Source organism: Lissotriton helveticus, chromosome 10 (assembly GCF_964261635.1).
Source record: "Lissotriton helveticus chromosome 10, aLisHel1.1, whole genome shotgun sequence".
Classification (NCBI taxonomy): Eukaryota; Metazoa; Chordata; class Amphibia; order Caudata; family Salamandridae; genus Lissotriton; species Lissotriton helveticus.
The window spans coordinates 1,111,078,023-1,111,096,567 of record NC_136071.1 but is presented as its reverse complement, the minus strand read 5'-3'; the positions used below and the strand labels follow the sequence as shown (position 1 = coordinate 1,111,096,567).

Genomic DNA, 18,545 nt, shown 5'->3' with positions numbered 1-18,545 from the left:
TTTATGAGGTTACATGAAATGGACCATTGACGTTTTATGCACTTCCTCTAGCTTTTCTCACCTATCCCCCACCATTTTAGTATCCATTCTAGTTACATTTCTTTCGCTGTTGTTTTGTTGGTGACAGCAAAGATACCTTCTGTTTAGGCAGAGCTGTACAACAACCATGAATTAAAAAATAGGAATACTGTCACCACCTACTTCAATCTTTGTCTTAACAGCGCCATTTAACAAGGTTATTTTAGGAAAAAATTGTGTTATAGATGGAACAGCTATCAACAGCGATGATGTTATATGTTTTGAAATAAGCGATTGGAATGGTGTTTCCCCATCAGAGATGCTGTACTGAATAAGAGTAGACACTGAAAAATGTTAAATAAAAGGGGGTTTGTTCCTGTAAGAGTGAGAAAGAAAGATGTCAGAATTAATTTTCCTGTTAAGTATATCTTAATTTATAAGACTACATGCACACATTACATTGCAATAGCCCGAATCTGAGATTTAGGTAGGAAACAATTACAACATTTCAGGGCTAGACAATGTCTTCTATATTCAGCTCAACTACATTGTCCTGTAGTTCATAGGAATCCCCAGGATCGGAGTGTTTTGCATGACCAAAACGGAGGGCTTGGTGTCCAAACCGCTTCCGGACACCCCCATAGGATATGTCAGCCATTAGACAAGCTAGCTCTACAGTGCCACTACCACCCCCTTGTATCTTACAGTGGTGTAGGTAGTTTCTGGCAACCACTGAATATGGCAACCCTGATTCCTCAGGGAGCGTGGAAAACTGTACAGTACTTTTCGCTCAGAAACTCGTGCTTGCTTATTCTAAAAAAATACACAGGATGGCGATTAGGACGTTTCAATAGGTATTTATTGGTCCAGTCTTGTGTAAAACATATTTGCTGTGACAATTAGGAGATATAAGCATACAAACGAAATTGCAAGTACCGGTATAGTAAACAGATACATTTCTTTCTACCATAGTGCTAGGAAGATGAACATATCAATCAATCAGTTTTTTTTTAAGCGAGCTACATGCCCGTGAGGGGCTTTAATGCACTGAGGGTGGGAGGGGTGTGCAGCGCCAGATCAGTCTAAGAGCCAGGTCTTGAGGCTCTTCCTGAAGGTGTGCAGAGTGGGGGAACATCTGATGTTGAATGGGAGCTCGTTCCAGGCCTTTGCTGCGACATAAGAGAAGGCTCTTACACCTGCTTTGGTTCTGCGGATGCGTGGGGTCTCTGTCAGGGTGAGGTCAGCGGAGCAGAGGTTCCTTTTGGGTACGTGGAAGGAGACCCTTTCGTTGAGGTATTTGGCTCTGATGTTGAGGAGGGATTTGTAGGGGTGTGTGAGTAGCTTGAAGGTTACTCTCTTCTCAATGGGGAGCCTGTGGAGGTCTTGTAGGTGCTGAGCCATGTGCTCATGTCGTGGGGTTCAGACGACGTGTCTTGCTGAGGTGTTCTGATGGTTTAGAGCTTGTGTAGCAGGGATTTGTTGATTCTGGCGCAGAGGGCGTTACCGTAGTTCAGTCTGCTGGTTATGAGTGCGTGGGTGACGGTCTTTCTGCATTCAGGGGGATCCACTTGAAGGTCTTGTGGAGGGAGTTGAAACAGGTGGAGGCGACGGCGTTGATCTGATGTGTCATGGTGAGGGAGGAGTCTAGAATGATGCGGAGGTTGCAGGCGTGGTCTGTTGGAGTGGGTGGGTTTCCGAGGGCGGAGGGCCACCAGGTGTTGTCCCACACTGTGGGGGAGAGTCCAAGGACGAGGACCTCGGTCTTCTCCAAGTTGAGCTTTAGGCAGCTGTTGCTCATCCAGGCTGCAACATCTTTCATTCCTTCCTGGAAGCAGAGTCTGGTGTCCTCAGGGTTCTTCGTGAGGGAGAGGATGAGCTGGATGTCGTCAGCATAGGATATTATGCTGAGCCCATGTTGTCTGATGATGGCGGCAAGGAGGGCCATGTAGATGTTGAAGAGCGTGGGGCTGAGTGAGGATCCTTGGGGTACTCCGCAGTTGATCTCTGTGGGTTCGGAGACTAAGGGTGGGATCCAGTTGAGGGCGGTTCCCTGTATGCCGGTGTTGTGGAGTCTGGCGGTGGGAGTGCTGTGGGAGACGGTGTCGAAGGCTGCGGAGAGGTCTAGAAGGATGAGGGCCGCGGTGTGGCCCTTGTTAAGTAGCATGCGGATGACATCGTTGGCGATGAGGATGGGTGGTCTCGTGCTGTGGTTGCTGCGGAATCCGGACTGGGAGTCGAGGATGAAGGTCATATACAGTTCAGATAAAACAGTAGCACTTGCATATTCCTAAAATGTTCACCCTAAATAATTTGCCTTAATGTACCTAGCCTAGATCTGTATGTGTAGCATGTATATGTGTATAGATATATATATCTAAACATCTATTTGCAAAGGAATCGAGGCCAAACACTGACTGCACCTAAAGTCCAGATACGTGGGGCAGTATTTATCTGTATGTGGTGCAATAGGACCAGGAGTGCAATCCCTCTCAGCTCCTAATTTGAAAACAATTTTTAAAACAACATTTTGCCACTGGTGGTCCAGCACCTACAATTCTAATAACAATACATCAGGTTATTGAGAGTACGACATATATTCATCAACATTTTATAACCGTGATATATCCAAGTATGTGACACATGAGGTAAATCACTGTCTGACAACAGTATCTCAGTTGCAAAAATATTCTTTATTAATTTTATTCTTTTAAAAAGAGTCTTTAAAGTAGTGATTTATAGTAGCCAATGCGTTTTGTCCTGCACAGACTTCTTCAGATCTCCAATTTGTATATTCAAAGTGTGTATAATAAATTGGGGAGTAAATCCCAATATTCCTTCGATGTAAGTTCCCTCAAAATAGTGTCAAAATTTGATTACGTGTGCTCAGACTTCGAGAAACGTCTCTGGCAAGTTCACAGGTTAAACAACCTACTTTAATGAAGCATTTTAAATGAATAAAGAATATTTTTGCAACTGAGATACTGTCCTCCGATACAGTGATTTACGTTGTGTGTCACATACTTGGATATATAAGAAAACTGAAGGCCTGACTTGGCTAAGTACAGTAGGTATGGTAAAATCACTGCTCCTGTCCCCGAAAGGGATCATGGTCATTATTAATGCACCATAAGTAAAAAAGGCTTCCATTTGAAAGAGTACGACTTTCTGGTGGATGGTCTTCTCACTTCCTTAAGAATGTACATACAGTCTGCGGACCAATCTAGATGCCCGTACTGGAGGACCTCAGGATCCTTGCCGTCAATCGTAGAGATGAGAGGTTGGGGTGGAACATCTTCCCCATGTGCTTGGATAGCAAGTCTGGTTGGCATGGTAACCTCCTGTGTGGGATCTCTGATAGTTGAAAAATATCCAGATACCACCACTAGCGAGGGCACTCTGGTGCGATCAGTATTATTCTGGGCTTGGCCCTGTAGAACTTTTGATCACTAGAGGAATGAGTGGAGTTGGAGGAAAAGCGTAAAGTAATGTCTGCGATCATTTTATCAAAAGCGCATTCCCTCTGGAGCATGGTTGGTGAAACCTGGAATGCGAAGACGGGCATTTTGCATTTGTTGCGCCTGATGAATGGAACACCCCATCGATGGAAAATGTCCTGTGGGACGTCGTCGTTACCACCCAGTCGTGAGCTTCGACGAAGTTCTGACTTAGAGAGTCTGCAGGGATGTTGAGAGTATCTGGGAGATGAATTGCCGAAATAGTCAAATTCCTTGCAAGAAGCCACTTCTATATGGTCTGAGCCTCCTGTGATAGGTAGTTCAACCTGTCTCCTCCCTGTTTGTTCGGATACTACATGGTTGTGGTGTTATCAATCTGAATCAACTGGGAACGTGTGCGGAAGGAAGGGGGCAAGGACTTGAGTGCAAGATGTACCGCTCTCAGCTCTAGTAGGTTGATATGGTACCTATGCTCCGTCTCTGATCAGAGTCTTTGTACTTGAAGAGGACCCATGTGAGCCCCCCAACCCTGGAGGGAAGCATCTGTGACAATTGTCTGACTACGAGGATCCTGATGGAAGGGAACTCCTTTCAGCAGATGTGATTGTTTCATCCACCAATAGACTGAATCCTTGGCTGACTGACGGAGAACCACAAAGTTTTCCCAGCGATCCAATACTTGTGACCACTAGTCCTCCAGAGTTTGCTGCAGAGGACACATCTGTAGTCTGACATTCGGGATGATGAAGATGCAGGATGCCATGGAGCCCAGAAGTGAGGACACTTGTCTGACCGCGAGATGGTGTGAACCGAGGAGAGTGCAGCACTTGTTTATTAAGGATAACCTCTCCTCTGAAGGACACACACTTGCACTTACGGTATCCAGGGAGGCACCCAGGTAGTGGATCTTTTGACTCGGGTTTGCAGGCCCAGATTGCTTAACACTCGTATGCAGTATAAGAGGTGATTCTGCAGCAGAGTGGGTGACTAGCTTTTCAGCAATCAGTTGTCCAGATACGAATAGACAAAGATCTTTTGTTTGAGACGAAAAGCAGCTACTACTACCATGCCTTTTGAGTACATGCAAGAAGCTGATTTGAGCCCAAACGGGGGGTCTATGAACTAGAAATGTTGAGACACTACCTGAAAACGCAGGAATTTCCGATGTTTTCTGAAAATTGTCATCGGCATCTTGCAGATCTATGGAGCACATCCAGTCTCCTTGGTGTAGTTGAGGAAAAAATCTGGTGCAGTGCCAACACCTGAAATTTCTCTTTGCAGGTGAACTTGTTTAAAAGCCTCAGGTAGATTATTGGTCTGTACTCTTGCATAGGACCTCTTTTTCATACCAGAAAGTAGCAGAAATAAATTCCTTGTCTTTGTTGCGGAGAAGGAACTGTTTCTATAGCGTCTTTCTTTAGTAGGATGGTCACCTCCGTTTGTGGTGCTGTTGGACATACATTCCCCGAGGTGGTACTGATGGAGGGAGGGAGGGAGGGGATATGAATCTGAGCAAGTAACCATTTTGCACAATATTCAGTACCCACTTGTTTTTTGTGATTTTTCTACACTCGCCCAGGTGAAACATAATACTTCCCCCCACAGGAGTGGGCAACAAGGATGGGGGAATCCAGGGCTTATTGTTTTATAGGTTGCTTAGTTGAGAAAGGTGTCGGTCTTGAAGCTCCCCTTCCTCTGCCAGGTCAACACTGATGGTAATGTGACCTGGATTGTTGCTGTTGAGTTGACCAGTGAGGGGCTTGAACCCTCTGTTGGAAAAACAGACAGTGGTATGGTCGGTACTTGCGTCAAAAGTCATAACGCTTCCCAAGAACGACCGCCTTTAGAGTGCCCAACTTCATCTTGGACATCCCCTCATTGGCATGAGTGCCAAACAAGAAAGTATTATTGTAAGGAAGATTCATAATCCTTAGTTGTGCTTCCGGTTTGAGGCCAGTAAGGTGCAACCAGGCCAAACGTCTGGCTCAAATACCATGAAAATATCCATGTGCTGCCAAATCCGATGCATCCGCAACTATGCTAATGACCTGGTTGGCAACCATTCCACCTTCCAGCAAAATCTTATGAAAGTCCAGTTGGTCTTTCATGGGCAGCTTTTCTGTGACTCTAGCCAAAGAGTCCCACAGAGACCTGTCGTACCTCCCCAGAAGTGTGGAGGCACTAGACACCTTCATGAAGGATGCGGATGTATTGCACATTTTTTCACCAGAGATACCATGTGTTTAGGCTCCTTATCAGGAGGGACTGAAGAGGATGTGGCTCCAAGATGTGTTTTCCTGGCAGCTGCCACTATAACAGAATCCGGGGGTGGATCTGATCGTAGGAACAGTGGATCCTGGTCAGGGGCCTTGTACTTTTTTGAAATGCGTGGAGGAGCCGAACCCACCTTAGCTGGAGTTAAAAAGATCTGCTGTGCTGGTTCATGCAGACCAGGAACCAGAGGGAGTAACGGTCTTGCCAAGGACCTATGGTGTAGTGTCTTGAAAATTATAGATGAAGTAGTAGTCGGCATGTCAATGCTCAACTTGCTGGCACCTCTGCAGAGGGCCTCATTAAAGGTGCCCATGTCATCAACTGGAAACACTCTAGCTGGAGTGGTTGTAGATAGGGTTGGTAAGTAGTCTCTAACCGATGACCTTGAGGATGTACACCATGACGGTACCTTCATCTACTTCTTTGAGATCTGGAGGAAAGGCGAGATCGCGACCGTCTGAGTGGGGACATAAATCGGAAATGTCGAGCTGGAGGAGACCTAGTTCTCCTTGGTGATCTGTGTGGAGATCTTTCCGTAGATGTAGCAGGTGGAGGACCAGCAGAGATTCTGGGGGGAGAATAAGTTTGAGCGAAGTCTGAACCAGGACTCCTGGATGGAACTCTCCAATGTCAAACACTCTGTAGCCATCTTGGAGAAAGATTAACAGGAGGTGTCTGTTTACTAGTAACTGGAGATCCCTCAGATGTGATGTGCATGATGTTAATGCCTGGAGAAGAAGATGCTTCCCTTGACGTTGATCATATGGACCTCTACGTCGACCGCAGATTTCCCAATATCTCCATGGAAGATAAAGGAGGCCTCGATGACGTGATGCCTGTTGCCGCCGTAGGATTCTTGGCTGCTAGTAGGTAAACCCCCCGTCCCCCCCAAAATACTATAATTTAGAAAAATGTTGAGACTGTGGAAACCACTCTACTTGTTCCTGAAAGCTGGGAAGATGATAATCAAAGCACAGCAACATTTTGTGGATTCCGTTTTGAGGAAAAAAAATACACTTTCTTGTGTAGAAATTCCCCCCTTGCCAATTGTCCCACAAACAAAATCCTCCAAAATTGGCTAGATTGTGTCTATTTTCTCTGTTACCTCTAGGGAAAATCATAAATTCTGATTATCTTTAAAATCCCACACATGGGAAAAAAGGATGCAAACCTGAGCTGAATAAATTTTGTGTACAAAAAATTATGAAGGTCTAAGCAACGTTCTCCAACCATATAAAAAGGACACAGAGGTAGAGTGGGTTTGGCCGGGGTAGCGACAGGGGTGGAGTGAAGCACCAACAGCTAAAGGGATAAAAACATCTAAAGATATCAGTCTCCTGCAAGTTCCAAAAACCATACCATATTGCTCGGTAAGACGATCCTCTTTACCCAAAGTCCAATCTTAATGGCTAACTATTTTATTATTTTTCCCAGATAGACAAAGAAAGAAAGGAACCTGAGAAAGATCATTAAACCCCAACAGCTCAATGGAAATAACTTGTGACATATGACAATCAAGTTGTCACAAGGTAAACCATGGCTGCTCACTTAATAGAGGGGGGATAAAAACTGGCACTACCCCCTCCCATCCCCACCATACAACACCACCTCCAGTGCCAGGATACTCTAACAGCTAACAATGCGCTAAAATTATATACATTAAAAAAAATAAGGCCAGGCCTCTTCCTTAGTGTGCTGCTAGAGTAAACAAACTAATTAAGTAATGAAAAACAAAGGTAGGAGGTGACCAAGCACCAGAACCCTGAAAACAAGGCCGACAACCAAAAACTCAAGGATTTGTTCACTCCCTATTAGCACAAGAAACATGGATCGATCAGCATGTACAAAATACTTCTACGTCCACTGAGAAACATGGTCCTGTCAGACTGCACTCTAGACTCAAAGCTTGGACACAGACATTCATATCTAGCAACAGTAAGCAGAGGTAAGATCCCTCTGTACTCAAAAATATGGATGACCCACAAGTCAAAATAGGAATTACAATGTACCCTAAAAACGACCTGCTATCATGAAACACATGACCACAAGACCAAATATGTCCAAATACAGTGTAAAACTCCATCAGTCCTACTAGAACCTCTACTACAAAGAAAGGTGTATTTGCATGCAGAAGAAAAAAGCTTAATAGAAATGGCTCTGTGGCCCGAAGGGAGACAGCACAAGCGGGCCTTGAAGAGGGGTAAACCTCTGCACAAATTCAGACTGAACAGCACAATTTCCAAGAATGCAGTCACCCTTTCAGACCCTCTCCTCAGGAACATGGTCTGGAAGGGAAGTCAGAGATTATGATGCTGAAAAAGAATAGCTTTTGGTACCCGTACCCTAGGAAGGCACCACGCTGCCACAGTAGCAACCGGTGCTCTGAATGGGAGTGCTGGCGATGCCTATAAGGTTGCAGTGCTTTAAAATGCCCAAGTCTCCCACACAGTCTACAGTGTGTGGTTGCAACAGAAGGTAAATCCACAGATTGGGCATCAGCCCAATCCCATTAGCGTAATCTCTGACTAAGAAAGTCTGCTCAGTTACATGGTGACGACAATCAAAGCCTGCAGCACATGTTTACCTGAACATCCAAGTATATACAACCCCCCTACAGGCTAAGTGCTCAAGCGCCTGCTCTAGGTGCGGGGAAGCAACAGCACACTTTGTTTATATGGTATGGGAATGTAAGTTTGAGCATTTTCTGGGAGGGGGTGTTGGGGCTTATACACACGGCAACTGGATGGTCCATCCCCAGAATGATACGTTCAGGCATAATGAATCTAATTCCTACCCCGAAGAAGAAAAAACTGAGTAAGAGGTTTGTGCTTTTGGGGTTAGTGTTCGCAAAGCGAAGGATAGCAATCTCGTGGCTTAGCTTGATTCCTCCACCAATTAACAAATGGCTGCGTCATATGGAAGAATGTGCAACCGCTGAATTTGTGCAGATGAAACATGAGGAAAGATGATAGACTTGAAGAGGATGTGCGGGCATGGTCTGCGATGATTGCAGAATTGAGAGAATCACAAAAAGAGGAAGGGAGAAGAGAGGGGAGACTACCAGCAAGCCCAGGAATAAATTGAGATGGATGATTGCGTGGTCCTGCACACGGCTGATGGCTATCAGCCCCCAAGGCATGAATATGGACATAGGGCATTGAGACACAGGAGGATGGGAGGGGAGAGTTACGGTTATAGAAGAATGACAAAGTTATTTCTGTAATGAAGTTCAATTTGATGTTGATCCTGCAGCAAAGCAATAGTCTCATTGATATGGGTCATATGTGAACTACCACTGAAATACACTGAAAAATGTCTATAAAGACTGTTTACAATGAGAGTTGGAACTAGATATAACGGTAATAATATTATATGCCAATACAGATTGATTAACAAAATAAAAGTTTGCCTTAAAATGTCCATGAAGGCCCAAGGAGCTCAAATAGGCATGTCTATGAAGGATCACTGTGGTTCACATAGATCTGGCCACAGAGTTGAGAGGATCAAGCCCAGACCTATGAGGTAGACCTGCGATTCAAAAAACATAATGAACCACTTCAATGAAGTGGCATTTCACATGAGCTAGTAAAAGGGAAAAAGACAGTCGTTTAATCCCCCATAGAAAGTGGTAGTAAAGCACCATCATGGTACAGGAACAAAAAGCCAGACTCCCTGACGGAAACTCCCCCCCCAACCCCCACCCCCATGTATTCAGTCTACAAAAAATTCCCAGTCAACGGAGGACGGTAGAAAGAGCCAGTGCTGACACATGTAAACTAGTTAGGCAGCGGCTTCAGGGCCTCTATAGTCAGCCAGACAGGAGGGCAAAAATTTTGTGTCTGGGACTGGTCAATGACCCACCTCACAATGAATAACAGCAAATGCTTTGAGCAGAACAAGATCTATTCCAGGCTGATCTAAGGGTATCTTAATAAAAAGGCATTACACGTTCTGATATAAAGTGACAAGTCTGTAGAATTTCAGTAAAAATGTAAGTAAGAACAGAGCAAGTCTAAATCAGCCTCCATTATTGGGGCAAAACAATTCTCAACTACATTTTCAGCAGAAACTGCAGAAGTCTCAATAGAAGAGCGCCCCCAGATATGGCTTGAGAATGGAGACAGACTGCACCGTACTCTACGCTGATGGCATCTGGCAGCAAAACATATGCTGCTGGTGAATCTTCTGGTTCATAAGCAGAGTCAGCAGATACCAGGAGAAAGTCTGCCAGCAGATGCAAGCTCGTAGGCACCTCAAAGACCCAAGATGCACCAGAGGGAGGTGGAGCAGGACAGAGCACAGTTCATAGAGCATGGGTTAAAATTTCCCAACTCAGTGGGGTCAACACCAAGAGCTGGAAATGCTGGGAGGGTAGCTGGCAGAGCCAAACACGGAGTCAGAACTGAGCCAGGCATAGATATCCAACTAAGTGGGCTAATGCTATGAAGATATCATCAAAGAGGTCGTCAGAGGACAACTCTGGTGACATAAAACCTGTCCCTTGATCAGGATGAATATCCTCATAAAGATGAGTGCTCTGCCATTAAGTCCTAAACTTGGAGCGAGGAGGCTTCTTAGAAAAAAATGCCCCATCACTGCATCAATCCAAAGATTGAGATCTGCAAAGGTGCCAGTCTCAGTACTTGTCATCTCCAGACAAGTAAGAAGGCCTCAGCCACTCTTCTACAGACGGTGAATTGAGGCAGGTGAGGTCAGGAACAGGTCTGGAAGCAGGCAGAGTCTAAACTCCATGGACAGATGTCATGTGAATCTCATGATGAATCCTGGTGATGACCGGAACAGCACGTGACAACATGATCTCCTCTACAGTGTCAATATCTGAATGTCTGCAAAACAGAGAAATATTTAGAGCTATTTTGGAATGGAGAGCTACTATGGTTCTGCACTGAAGAGCATGGAAGAAACAGAACTGATGTCAGAGGTCTTCGATGGCACCCTATCTGTCCTAGAGATGAAGGAGAGCTATTTTAACAAACAGGATCTAGTCTTGCGCTCCAAGGAAATTCAACTGGTGAGGGATCTGCAGATAGGAGTATCCATCAGAAAAATACAAACAAGAACTTACAGGCACTTTAGTCACTGAGTGTACACCCAATAAAGTGCTTATTTCACAATACATGTCATCTATTGTAAAAACTATTACAAATGTGTTACAACACTTACTCCTCCAGCCGATATAGCTCCTGGCCTCCTGTGTGTTTTTGTCTGCCCATGAGTAGCAGGCTGCCCTTTGAATCCCCATCTTTTCATGACTCCTTGGAAACCTTTACCAATCCTGAAAAACAAATACAACAAATATAATTTGGTAAAACCTAAACCATGGTCTGTGCAAATGTATAATAGTTTTCAACTAAATGTATGCACTTTTCTGTTGAGCCCAGTCATTACATATTTAATTTTCCCCAAATGTAATAGGGCAGTACTGTCTGAAGTACGGTGACATTCTGAGTATATTCTCTGAATCCAGGATGACCATTTATGGTAAAACTCAAATTGTGACAAGACCGTATCTGTACCACTCACGTGACTCCATAGCACGCTCACAGGCTGCAGTGAGCATGCTGAGGACTCGTCGGCCTCCACCCATCAGGGGAAAAGTGAAAGTCCAATCAAACAGTCAGAAACTAGGATTGAATGAAGGTCCCCTCCTCTACGAAGGCAAGTCGCGAGCTATGTACATTCTCAACACTATTGTGGCAGAATAGGGGTTTTAAATGACAATTCATTATGAATTAATGAGATTCAAGAGGTTGTCTTATAACTACAGATTCATTTTAATGCCTTTGACTGTGATTTCGACTAAGCTTGCAGGTAGTCATCTCTAGAGTGAATGAATGCATTACTTATTGTGTGATTAATGAAAATCTTTTCAATAGTAGAATCTTTGCAATATTTGACTGATAGAGCACTAATACATAAAATCAGTAAGAACCAGAATTTCATTAAAACAAAGAAAATGGGTGTCTGCCAGCATACTCATAAAAACAAATGAAGTGCTTGGGTGCAGGTAAGGAACTATAGGCCTAAATCAGAGAATAAATATAGCAGCACTGAATTAAATACAGAGCTAAATGATGAAACAAATCCAACCTAAAACGAGTAATTGAAAAACGCTTGTGGGGACTGGTTGATAAAAAGAGATAAGGCTCTGTACCTGGCGCAGATTTAACTAAAGCGTGGGCTCTTACCCTAGGCTCCATAAACTCCTTTCCTTCACGTTCAGCGCTAAATATTTAAAAAAATACATTTTTAATTGACATTTCATCCTCCCTCGTCACTGTCCTATAATTCATGTATATATCCGATCTTCCCAGGGCACTGATTGAATCCTTAATGTATCTTACCCAGGGGATTTTTAATGCATGGTCCAAGGAGAGGCAATCTGCAATTACTGCTTGGTTAAAAGAAGCCTCTTCATTAGACCAAACATTCACCCAACAAAGCACAGGTCTGACTGCCACTAGGTCTGTAATCTATTTGACCCCCAATTCCTCATGTACAGTGCATGTACTAGTTCCCGGAGGTACTTTTGAAATCCGCTTTAAAAATTTATTTTGTGAAATTTGTAATTTATCGTATAGCCCCAAATCTCACTGCCATACAAGGACTTGGAAATGCAAAAAGACTTATATAATTTTAAGATCTCCCCCAAGGGCCATGTACCTAACCGGTGTGCATAATTTGTGAGGGCTCCCAGGGCTTTATTCATCACCTTTGTCTTTTCCTCCATCAGGGTATTCCATTTTAATTGATCATCAAATAAAACACCTAGATATGTAAAAGTCAGGACTTTGGCTATGCTAGCAGAGCCTACCTACTGTTGATTGGCCTGTTCTAAAGCCATATTGGGAATCAGAAATATTTCGGTTAGTATCTGCCCATTCTGTTAGCCTGTTAATAGGACCCTACCCAAAACCTTAACAGTGCAATCTAACAGAGATATGGGACGGTAACACTGAGGATTGTCCCTATCACCTTTCTTAAAGATGGAGACAATAATGGCAGAGGACAATGACTTGGGTATTGATGTTGATGCAGCTGCATTAAGTACCCTGGTTAGAATCGGAGCCCAGACGTCTATATTGTTTCGAAACAGGTCCGGAGGAATCCCGTCCGGTCCTGGGGCCTTATTCCCTGACAGTCCCTCGATAGCAGTTTTGACCTCATCCACTTGGAAGCTGATCTGCACAATGCCTGTGTGTAACCCCCAGTCATCACTATTTTGTTCTCCTTCCCCTTAATTATAGACGCCCTGGAAATATACCTTCCATTGATCCTGGGTTATAGGATGTACCACCTTTGGTTTATCAGGTTCAGAGAAACAAGGACTGTTGATGACTTTCCAAAAAAGAGAACTGTCCTTTAGTTCACTGGCTTGAATCAGTTCTTTTTTAATTTTTTTTTTAATTTATTTGACTTATAAAGCGCACTATCACCTTGCAAGCATCCTGGCGCTGGTGGCTCAAAAGGGCGGGAGAGTGTCAGGCGGGACAGGATGGAGTGCACAAGTTCCAGTTGTTTGGGAAACAGCCAGGTTTTGATCTTTTTCCTGAAGGGGAGAAGCTCCCTGGTTTGCCTTATCTCGCACGGGAGCAAATTCCAAAGTTTGGCCGCGGCCACCTCGAAAGATCTGCCCCCTGATCGAACCTTTCTAAATCTAGGCACCCTCACCAGCCTAGCCGCTGAGGAACGGAGCAGCCTGGTTGGTGTGTGCCAAGCAAATTTCGATTGTAGGGTAAGAGGGCCTATTCCATGGAGGGCCTTGAAAACGAGACAGAGGGCCTTAAATTGTACCCTCTGTCTCAAAGGGAGCCAATGCAGTTTCGCCAAAGCAGCCGGCCCATGTGCTCCCCTAGGAAGCCCCAGAACCGACCTAGCGGCCGCTGATTGCATTCTTTGGAGTCTATCCAACAAAAAGCCTGGGGACTCCAGCAGTAGGGCATTACAATAGTCCAACCTACTAAGGATCGTACACCTTGCCACTTGTGCACGTGCCTGGAATGGTAGAAGAGGGAGAATCTTCGGCAAGGAGTGCAGAGTAGAAAAACAACAGGCGGTCGTTTTCTTTACATGCGTCTCCATGCTAAGCTTCTGATCAAGCATAACCCCTAGGTTACGAACTGATTCCACTGGCCGCACTTTAGTCGCGGTCTCAGGAGGCCAGAAATTCTCAGGAAACGGACAGGAGATCTTATTTCCGGCGCTAAAAAGCACCTCCGTCTTCCCCACGTTAAACTGGAGCGAGTTGTTTTTTAGCCAACGTGACTTATCCCGCAGGCAGTTGTGGAATACCGCCACAGGTGTCGATTCATCTCCCTCAAAGGAGAGGATCATCTGCGTATCGTCAGCGTAGTTTATTATCTTGATTTTATAGGCTTTAATGAGCGATACCAGAGGTCTTAAGTATAGGTTAAAAAGGATGCGGCTGATAGCTGATCCCTGTGGCACCCCGTGTGGGACATGAGCGAACGCTGATTGAAAAAGGGGGCAAGGACACCGCCTGCTGTCTGTCCCGCAAAAATGACCGAAACCACATCAGAGCGCACCCTCTCACCCCAGCATCACTTATTTTTGAAAATCTTTTTATTAGCAGGATAGTTAAGTACAATTGCATGCATCACATCATAGTCACATGTTCTACAGTCCGATATGTACACATATCCTCAGTATCAAGTTCAACAATTAGACATTTTCATTTTTTATCCAAATATTTCCATGTTAAACGCCCCCCCACCCCTCCCTTCCCTCTCCCGGCACTCGTAGATGATTGCAGTAAAACTTTATTATACATGGCTCTACCTTTCACTGCTGATTTCCAATTCTGGACCCAACACAGACCACACAGGGACTACAGACATAATAATTGCGTAAGGTTTCCAGTCGTTGCACCTAGAAATGTATTCTCCCATCTGAGTGTAAGTTAGCGCTAACTATATATTGAACAACAAATACTTCAGGCACACTACCCTCGTCCTAACCGGCAGTGGATAATGAGTCAGACTCGGTGTCTCCTTCCGCTTCATATGCCCACAGTGTAGCATACCAATCTGAGGATATTGGGGTTTTCCTGAGTCCCCTACGCTCTTCGTGTTGCAGTGTCTCGCCTTCTGCCTTTCCCCAGCGCACCACCTCCGCCCTCCACACCTCTGGGTCCGGTGGTCGAGCCGACTTCCACCGCATTGTGATTGTGCGTTTCGCAAGTAGCATGGCCAGGTCAATGAATCGTGTAGCTACACTTTTCCTGCGCTCCCCAGGTCCCAGCCCTAATATGGCATATTCTATGGTGTCAATCGGCTTGGAAGGAGCCAGATTAAGCAGCGCCTCATGTATCGTTTTCCAGTAGTACCCCAATTTCGGCCAGTCCCATATCATATGCATTAGCCGTGCGTCGTCCGCACCGCATCGGGGGCAATTATCTGTTGTGTTAGGGAACATAGCGTGTAGGTGGTGAGGTGTTAGGTACGCCCTATGTAGAACCATCAGTTGTATGAACTTAAACTTCGGGTTTCTTGACACTTTCTTTGGGAATTTAAGGATTCTGTCCCATTCCTTATCCCTGAGCGGTCTGCCGATGTCTCCCTCCCATTTGGCTCGTAGAGGCTGTAACGATGTTGCCCTCCCTGTTCTAATACCGTTCGTAAGCCATTTAGTCAGGTGGCTGCCCGTTCCCATGAGATATTGCATCATCCACAGCGGGTTTGTAAGTGGTTCTTCTCCATTCGGCGCCCATGTCTTCGCCGCATACCGACGCACTCCGGCGTGCAGGAGAAACATTCCTCCTGGGGTATGATACGTGTCACGGAAGTCCTCAAAGGACATCATCCGACCATCTGCAAACAGATCCCCGACTTGTGTCACTCCCGCATCGTGCCACGCTGTGAGTGTTTGGTTCGACAGCAGCCCCGTCCCCAGCAGGATTCCTAGAAGTGGCATTGTGGGGGCGTATGAGGACGCAGGTGACGTGTATTTCACTGCCTTCCTCCAATAGTTGATCGCAAGGCGCAGCAGCGTCGCCACAGGAACCTCCGAGCGAGGTAGGAGCAGTGTATGGACTTTCCCCCTTGACCAGTCCGCTTCCAACATGTCGATTTCATGCAAATTTCGTCCCGCCAGCCAGTAGGCCAACCACTGTAATTGGCAAGCATAGTTGTATGCCCAGAAGTCTGGTACTCCCATACCGCCTGTTCCGGTGGTGAGCTGCAGCTTGGACAGGCCGATACGCCTCCGCCCCGAACCTCACACCAGTTCCGTTAGAATCGTATCCAGCATCTTAAACGTTGTAGCCGGGACCACGAATGGCAAGCTCGTGAAGTAGTAGATCAGGCGGGGTAGTACAACCATCTTGGAGATGGCCACCCTGCCCGCCACCGAGAGGCAGTGCGGTCCAAAATTGTACCTGCGATTTCAGTGCCGCCATTGCCCTTCCCAGGTTGCCATCAATCATGTCCCCAGCTCCTCTATACACCTGAATTCCCAGGTAAGGGAAGGTTGTTTCCGCCATCTGGAAAGTGTGAGGCGCAAAGGGCAGTGGGGTGGTCGCACCAGTAGCGTTGAAGCAGTATCCATAGGACTTAGGCTCGCTAATGGTGAGGCCCGACAATGTTCGAAAGTCCTCAAAAAGTGTAGGGATGGGGTCTAGGTCACCCCTCAGATCCCGCAGGTACAGAATGATATTGTCTGCATATGCTGACACCACGTGAACTGCTCCGGGTCTGTTTATGCCCCTGTGGTGCGCCAATTTCCGAAGTTTACATAGCAGCGGCTCAAGCGCTAGGATAAATAAGAGCGGGGACAGCGGACAACCCTGCCTGGTACCCCTCGCAATGTCCAATTTCGCCGAGATGCACCTGTTCGTACGTACTCGGGCTGTAGGGTGGGTATACAACAACTTGACCCATGCAATATACTCGGGCGGTATTCCAAACTTTCCAAACGTCGCAACCATAAAATCCCATCGAAGGGAGTCGAAAGCCTGCTTCAGGTCTAGGGAAAGAAATACAGCCCTCCGTCCCCTCGCCTGCCTGTTTGTCTAGCATGAGTTGGCTTAACCTCCGCAGGTTCATAGCTGTATTTCTGCCAGGCACGAACCCGCTTTGGTCAGGGTGTAATAATTGTGAGCTAGTCTCGCTGCCAAGATCTTACTCAGTATTTTATAATCTGTGTTCAGTAAGGATAGAGGCCTGTAGTTAGCTAAGTGCATTCCGTCTCTGCCCGGTTTCGGGAGGGAGACAATCAGCGCCTGTAGGGATGACTGCGGCAGTGTCTGAGTTTGCAGCGCCTCCTGATACACCACTTGTAGGCGCGGGGCAAGAAGGTCAACATAGGCCCCGTAGAATTCTGCTGGGAGGCAGTCTGTCCCAGGGGTTTTATTCCTTGGGAGCGCGTGTATGGCCTGCCGGACCTCCGCAGCCGTGATAGGGCGCTTCAGGTCTTCTCTTTGTCGGTCCTCAAGTTGTGGCAGGTCTAGGCCCTCCATAAACTCCTCAAATGCCATGGTCGAGAGTTGTTGGTGTGGGCCGTACAATGTGGCATAGTAGTCCCTAAAAGCAGTGTTAATGTCTATTTGTGTCGTGGTCGTGGACCCCCCCTGATCAGTAATCTCTAGTATGGGCAAATGTGCAGGGGTATCACATATGATGTTATGTGTTTTGTATGTATTTTTATAAAGCGCGAGAATCACCGGGGGGCATCTCGGCGCTGTATACCGCTGGGGAACCCGTCCTGGCTTTCCCTGTGGGATGGTCCCTGCTGGGAATCCCCAAGGTGGAGCCAAGCATCCCCAGCGTTGGGGGGGCCGTTGTGGAGATTAGGCAAGCTGATGCCCAGAGTTGCCGAGTGGGACCCCTGGTTAGAGTGGGCACCGAGGCGAGAATTATCGAGTCCGCTGACCCTGGTCCGAGACCCTGCCACGTCGGGAATCGAACCCTGGTCCCGGCCGACTTCTGCTCCCGGGTCTGCCGCCTCTAACCAGTGAGCCACACCACTCCACTAGCCAACAAAGGCCCCGATCTTTCTGCTTGTGCGTGTTGCCTGCAGGTGTGTTCCCTATAGTCCAGTACCCGCAGTTCCTCTAGCAGTTCAGCGTGGCGTATGTGCGCCTCCTGTAGTGGCGTAAAGGGCAGGTGCGTACCTGCAGCCTCACTTTCCAACATTGCCAGGTTGCCCTCTACCTCCTGAAGGCTTTCTATCATCACGTCTCCTGCCCACCCGTGCGCCCATTGCCTCCCCTCTTATTGACACTTTAAATGCGTCCCATTCCACTTGCTGGGAACTGGCAGAACCTGTATTTATGTTGAAGTAAGACGTAATAGCATCTGCAAGTGACGTCTTAAAGACAGTGTCTTCCAGCAGTTCCGCATTGAGGCGCCATGTCGGTATTGGCGCCGGGACCCTACCCCAGTGCAGTGCTATTTCCACCGGGTTGTGGTCAGAGAGGGTCTTACCCATATGTTCTGCTGTGAGAACCGCCTCCAACAAGGGTTTGGAACAGAAAACTCTGTCTATTCTGGTGTGCAATCTATGGGGCGGAGAGTAAAAAGTGTATTCTCTTTTTAACAAGTGTTTGTTACGCCAAGCGTCTGTTAAATCCCATCCCTCTGCCCATTGCACTAGTGCGTCTGCCTGCCTTCTACTCTCAGTGGCGTGCAAATGTGGATGTGACCTGTCCAGTGATATATCCAATATTACGTTAAAATCCATGCCTATAATCCACTTGTATTCCGCCCAGTCTGCCAACACACCATTTATGCTAGCTAAAAAGTCTGATTGGCCGGAGTT

At 46.4% G+C, this 18,545-nt stretch overlaps 1 protein-coding gene across 1 annotated transcript in view; it reads right to left on the bottom strand.

The window, feature by feature from the left end:
• MRPL3 (mitochondrial ribosomal protein L3) overlaps positions 1-18,545 on the bottom strand; it is a 347,579-nt gene that overhangs the window by 65,749 nt on the left and 263,285 nt on the right. The window contains exon 7 of the mRNA XM_078663875.1: positions 10,932-11,043. Coding sequence (XP_078520001.1) covers positions 10,932-11,043 — 112 coding nt within the window. The remainder of the gene's footprint in view (positions 1-10,931; positions 11,044-18,545) is intronic.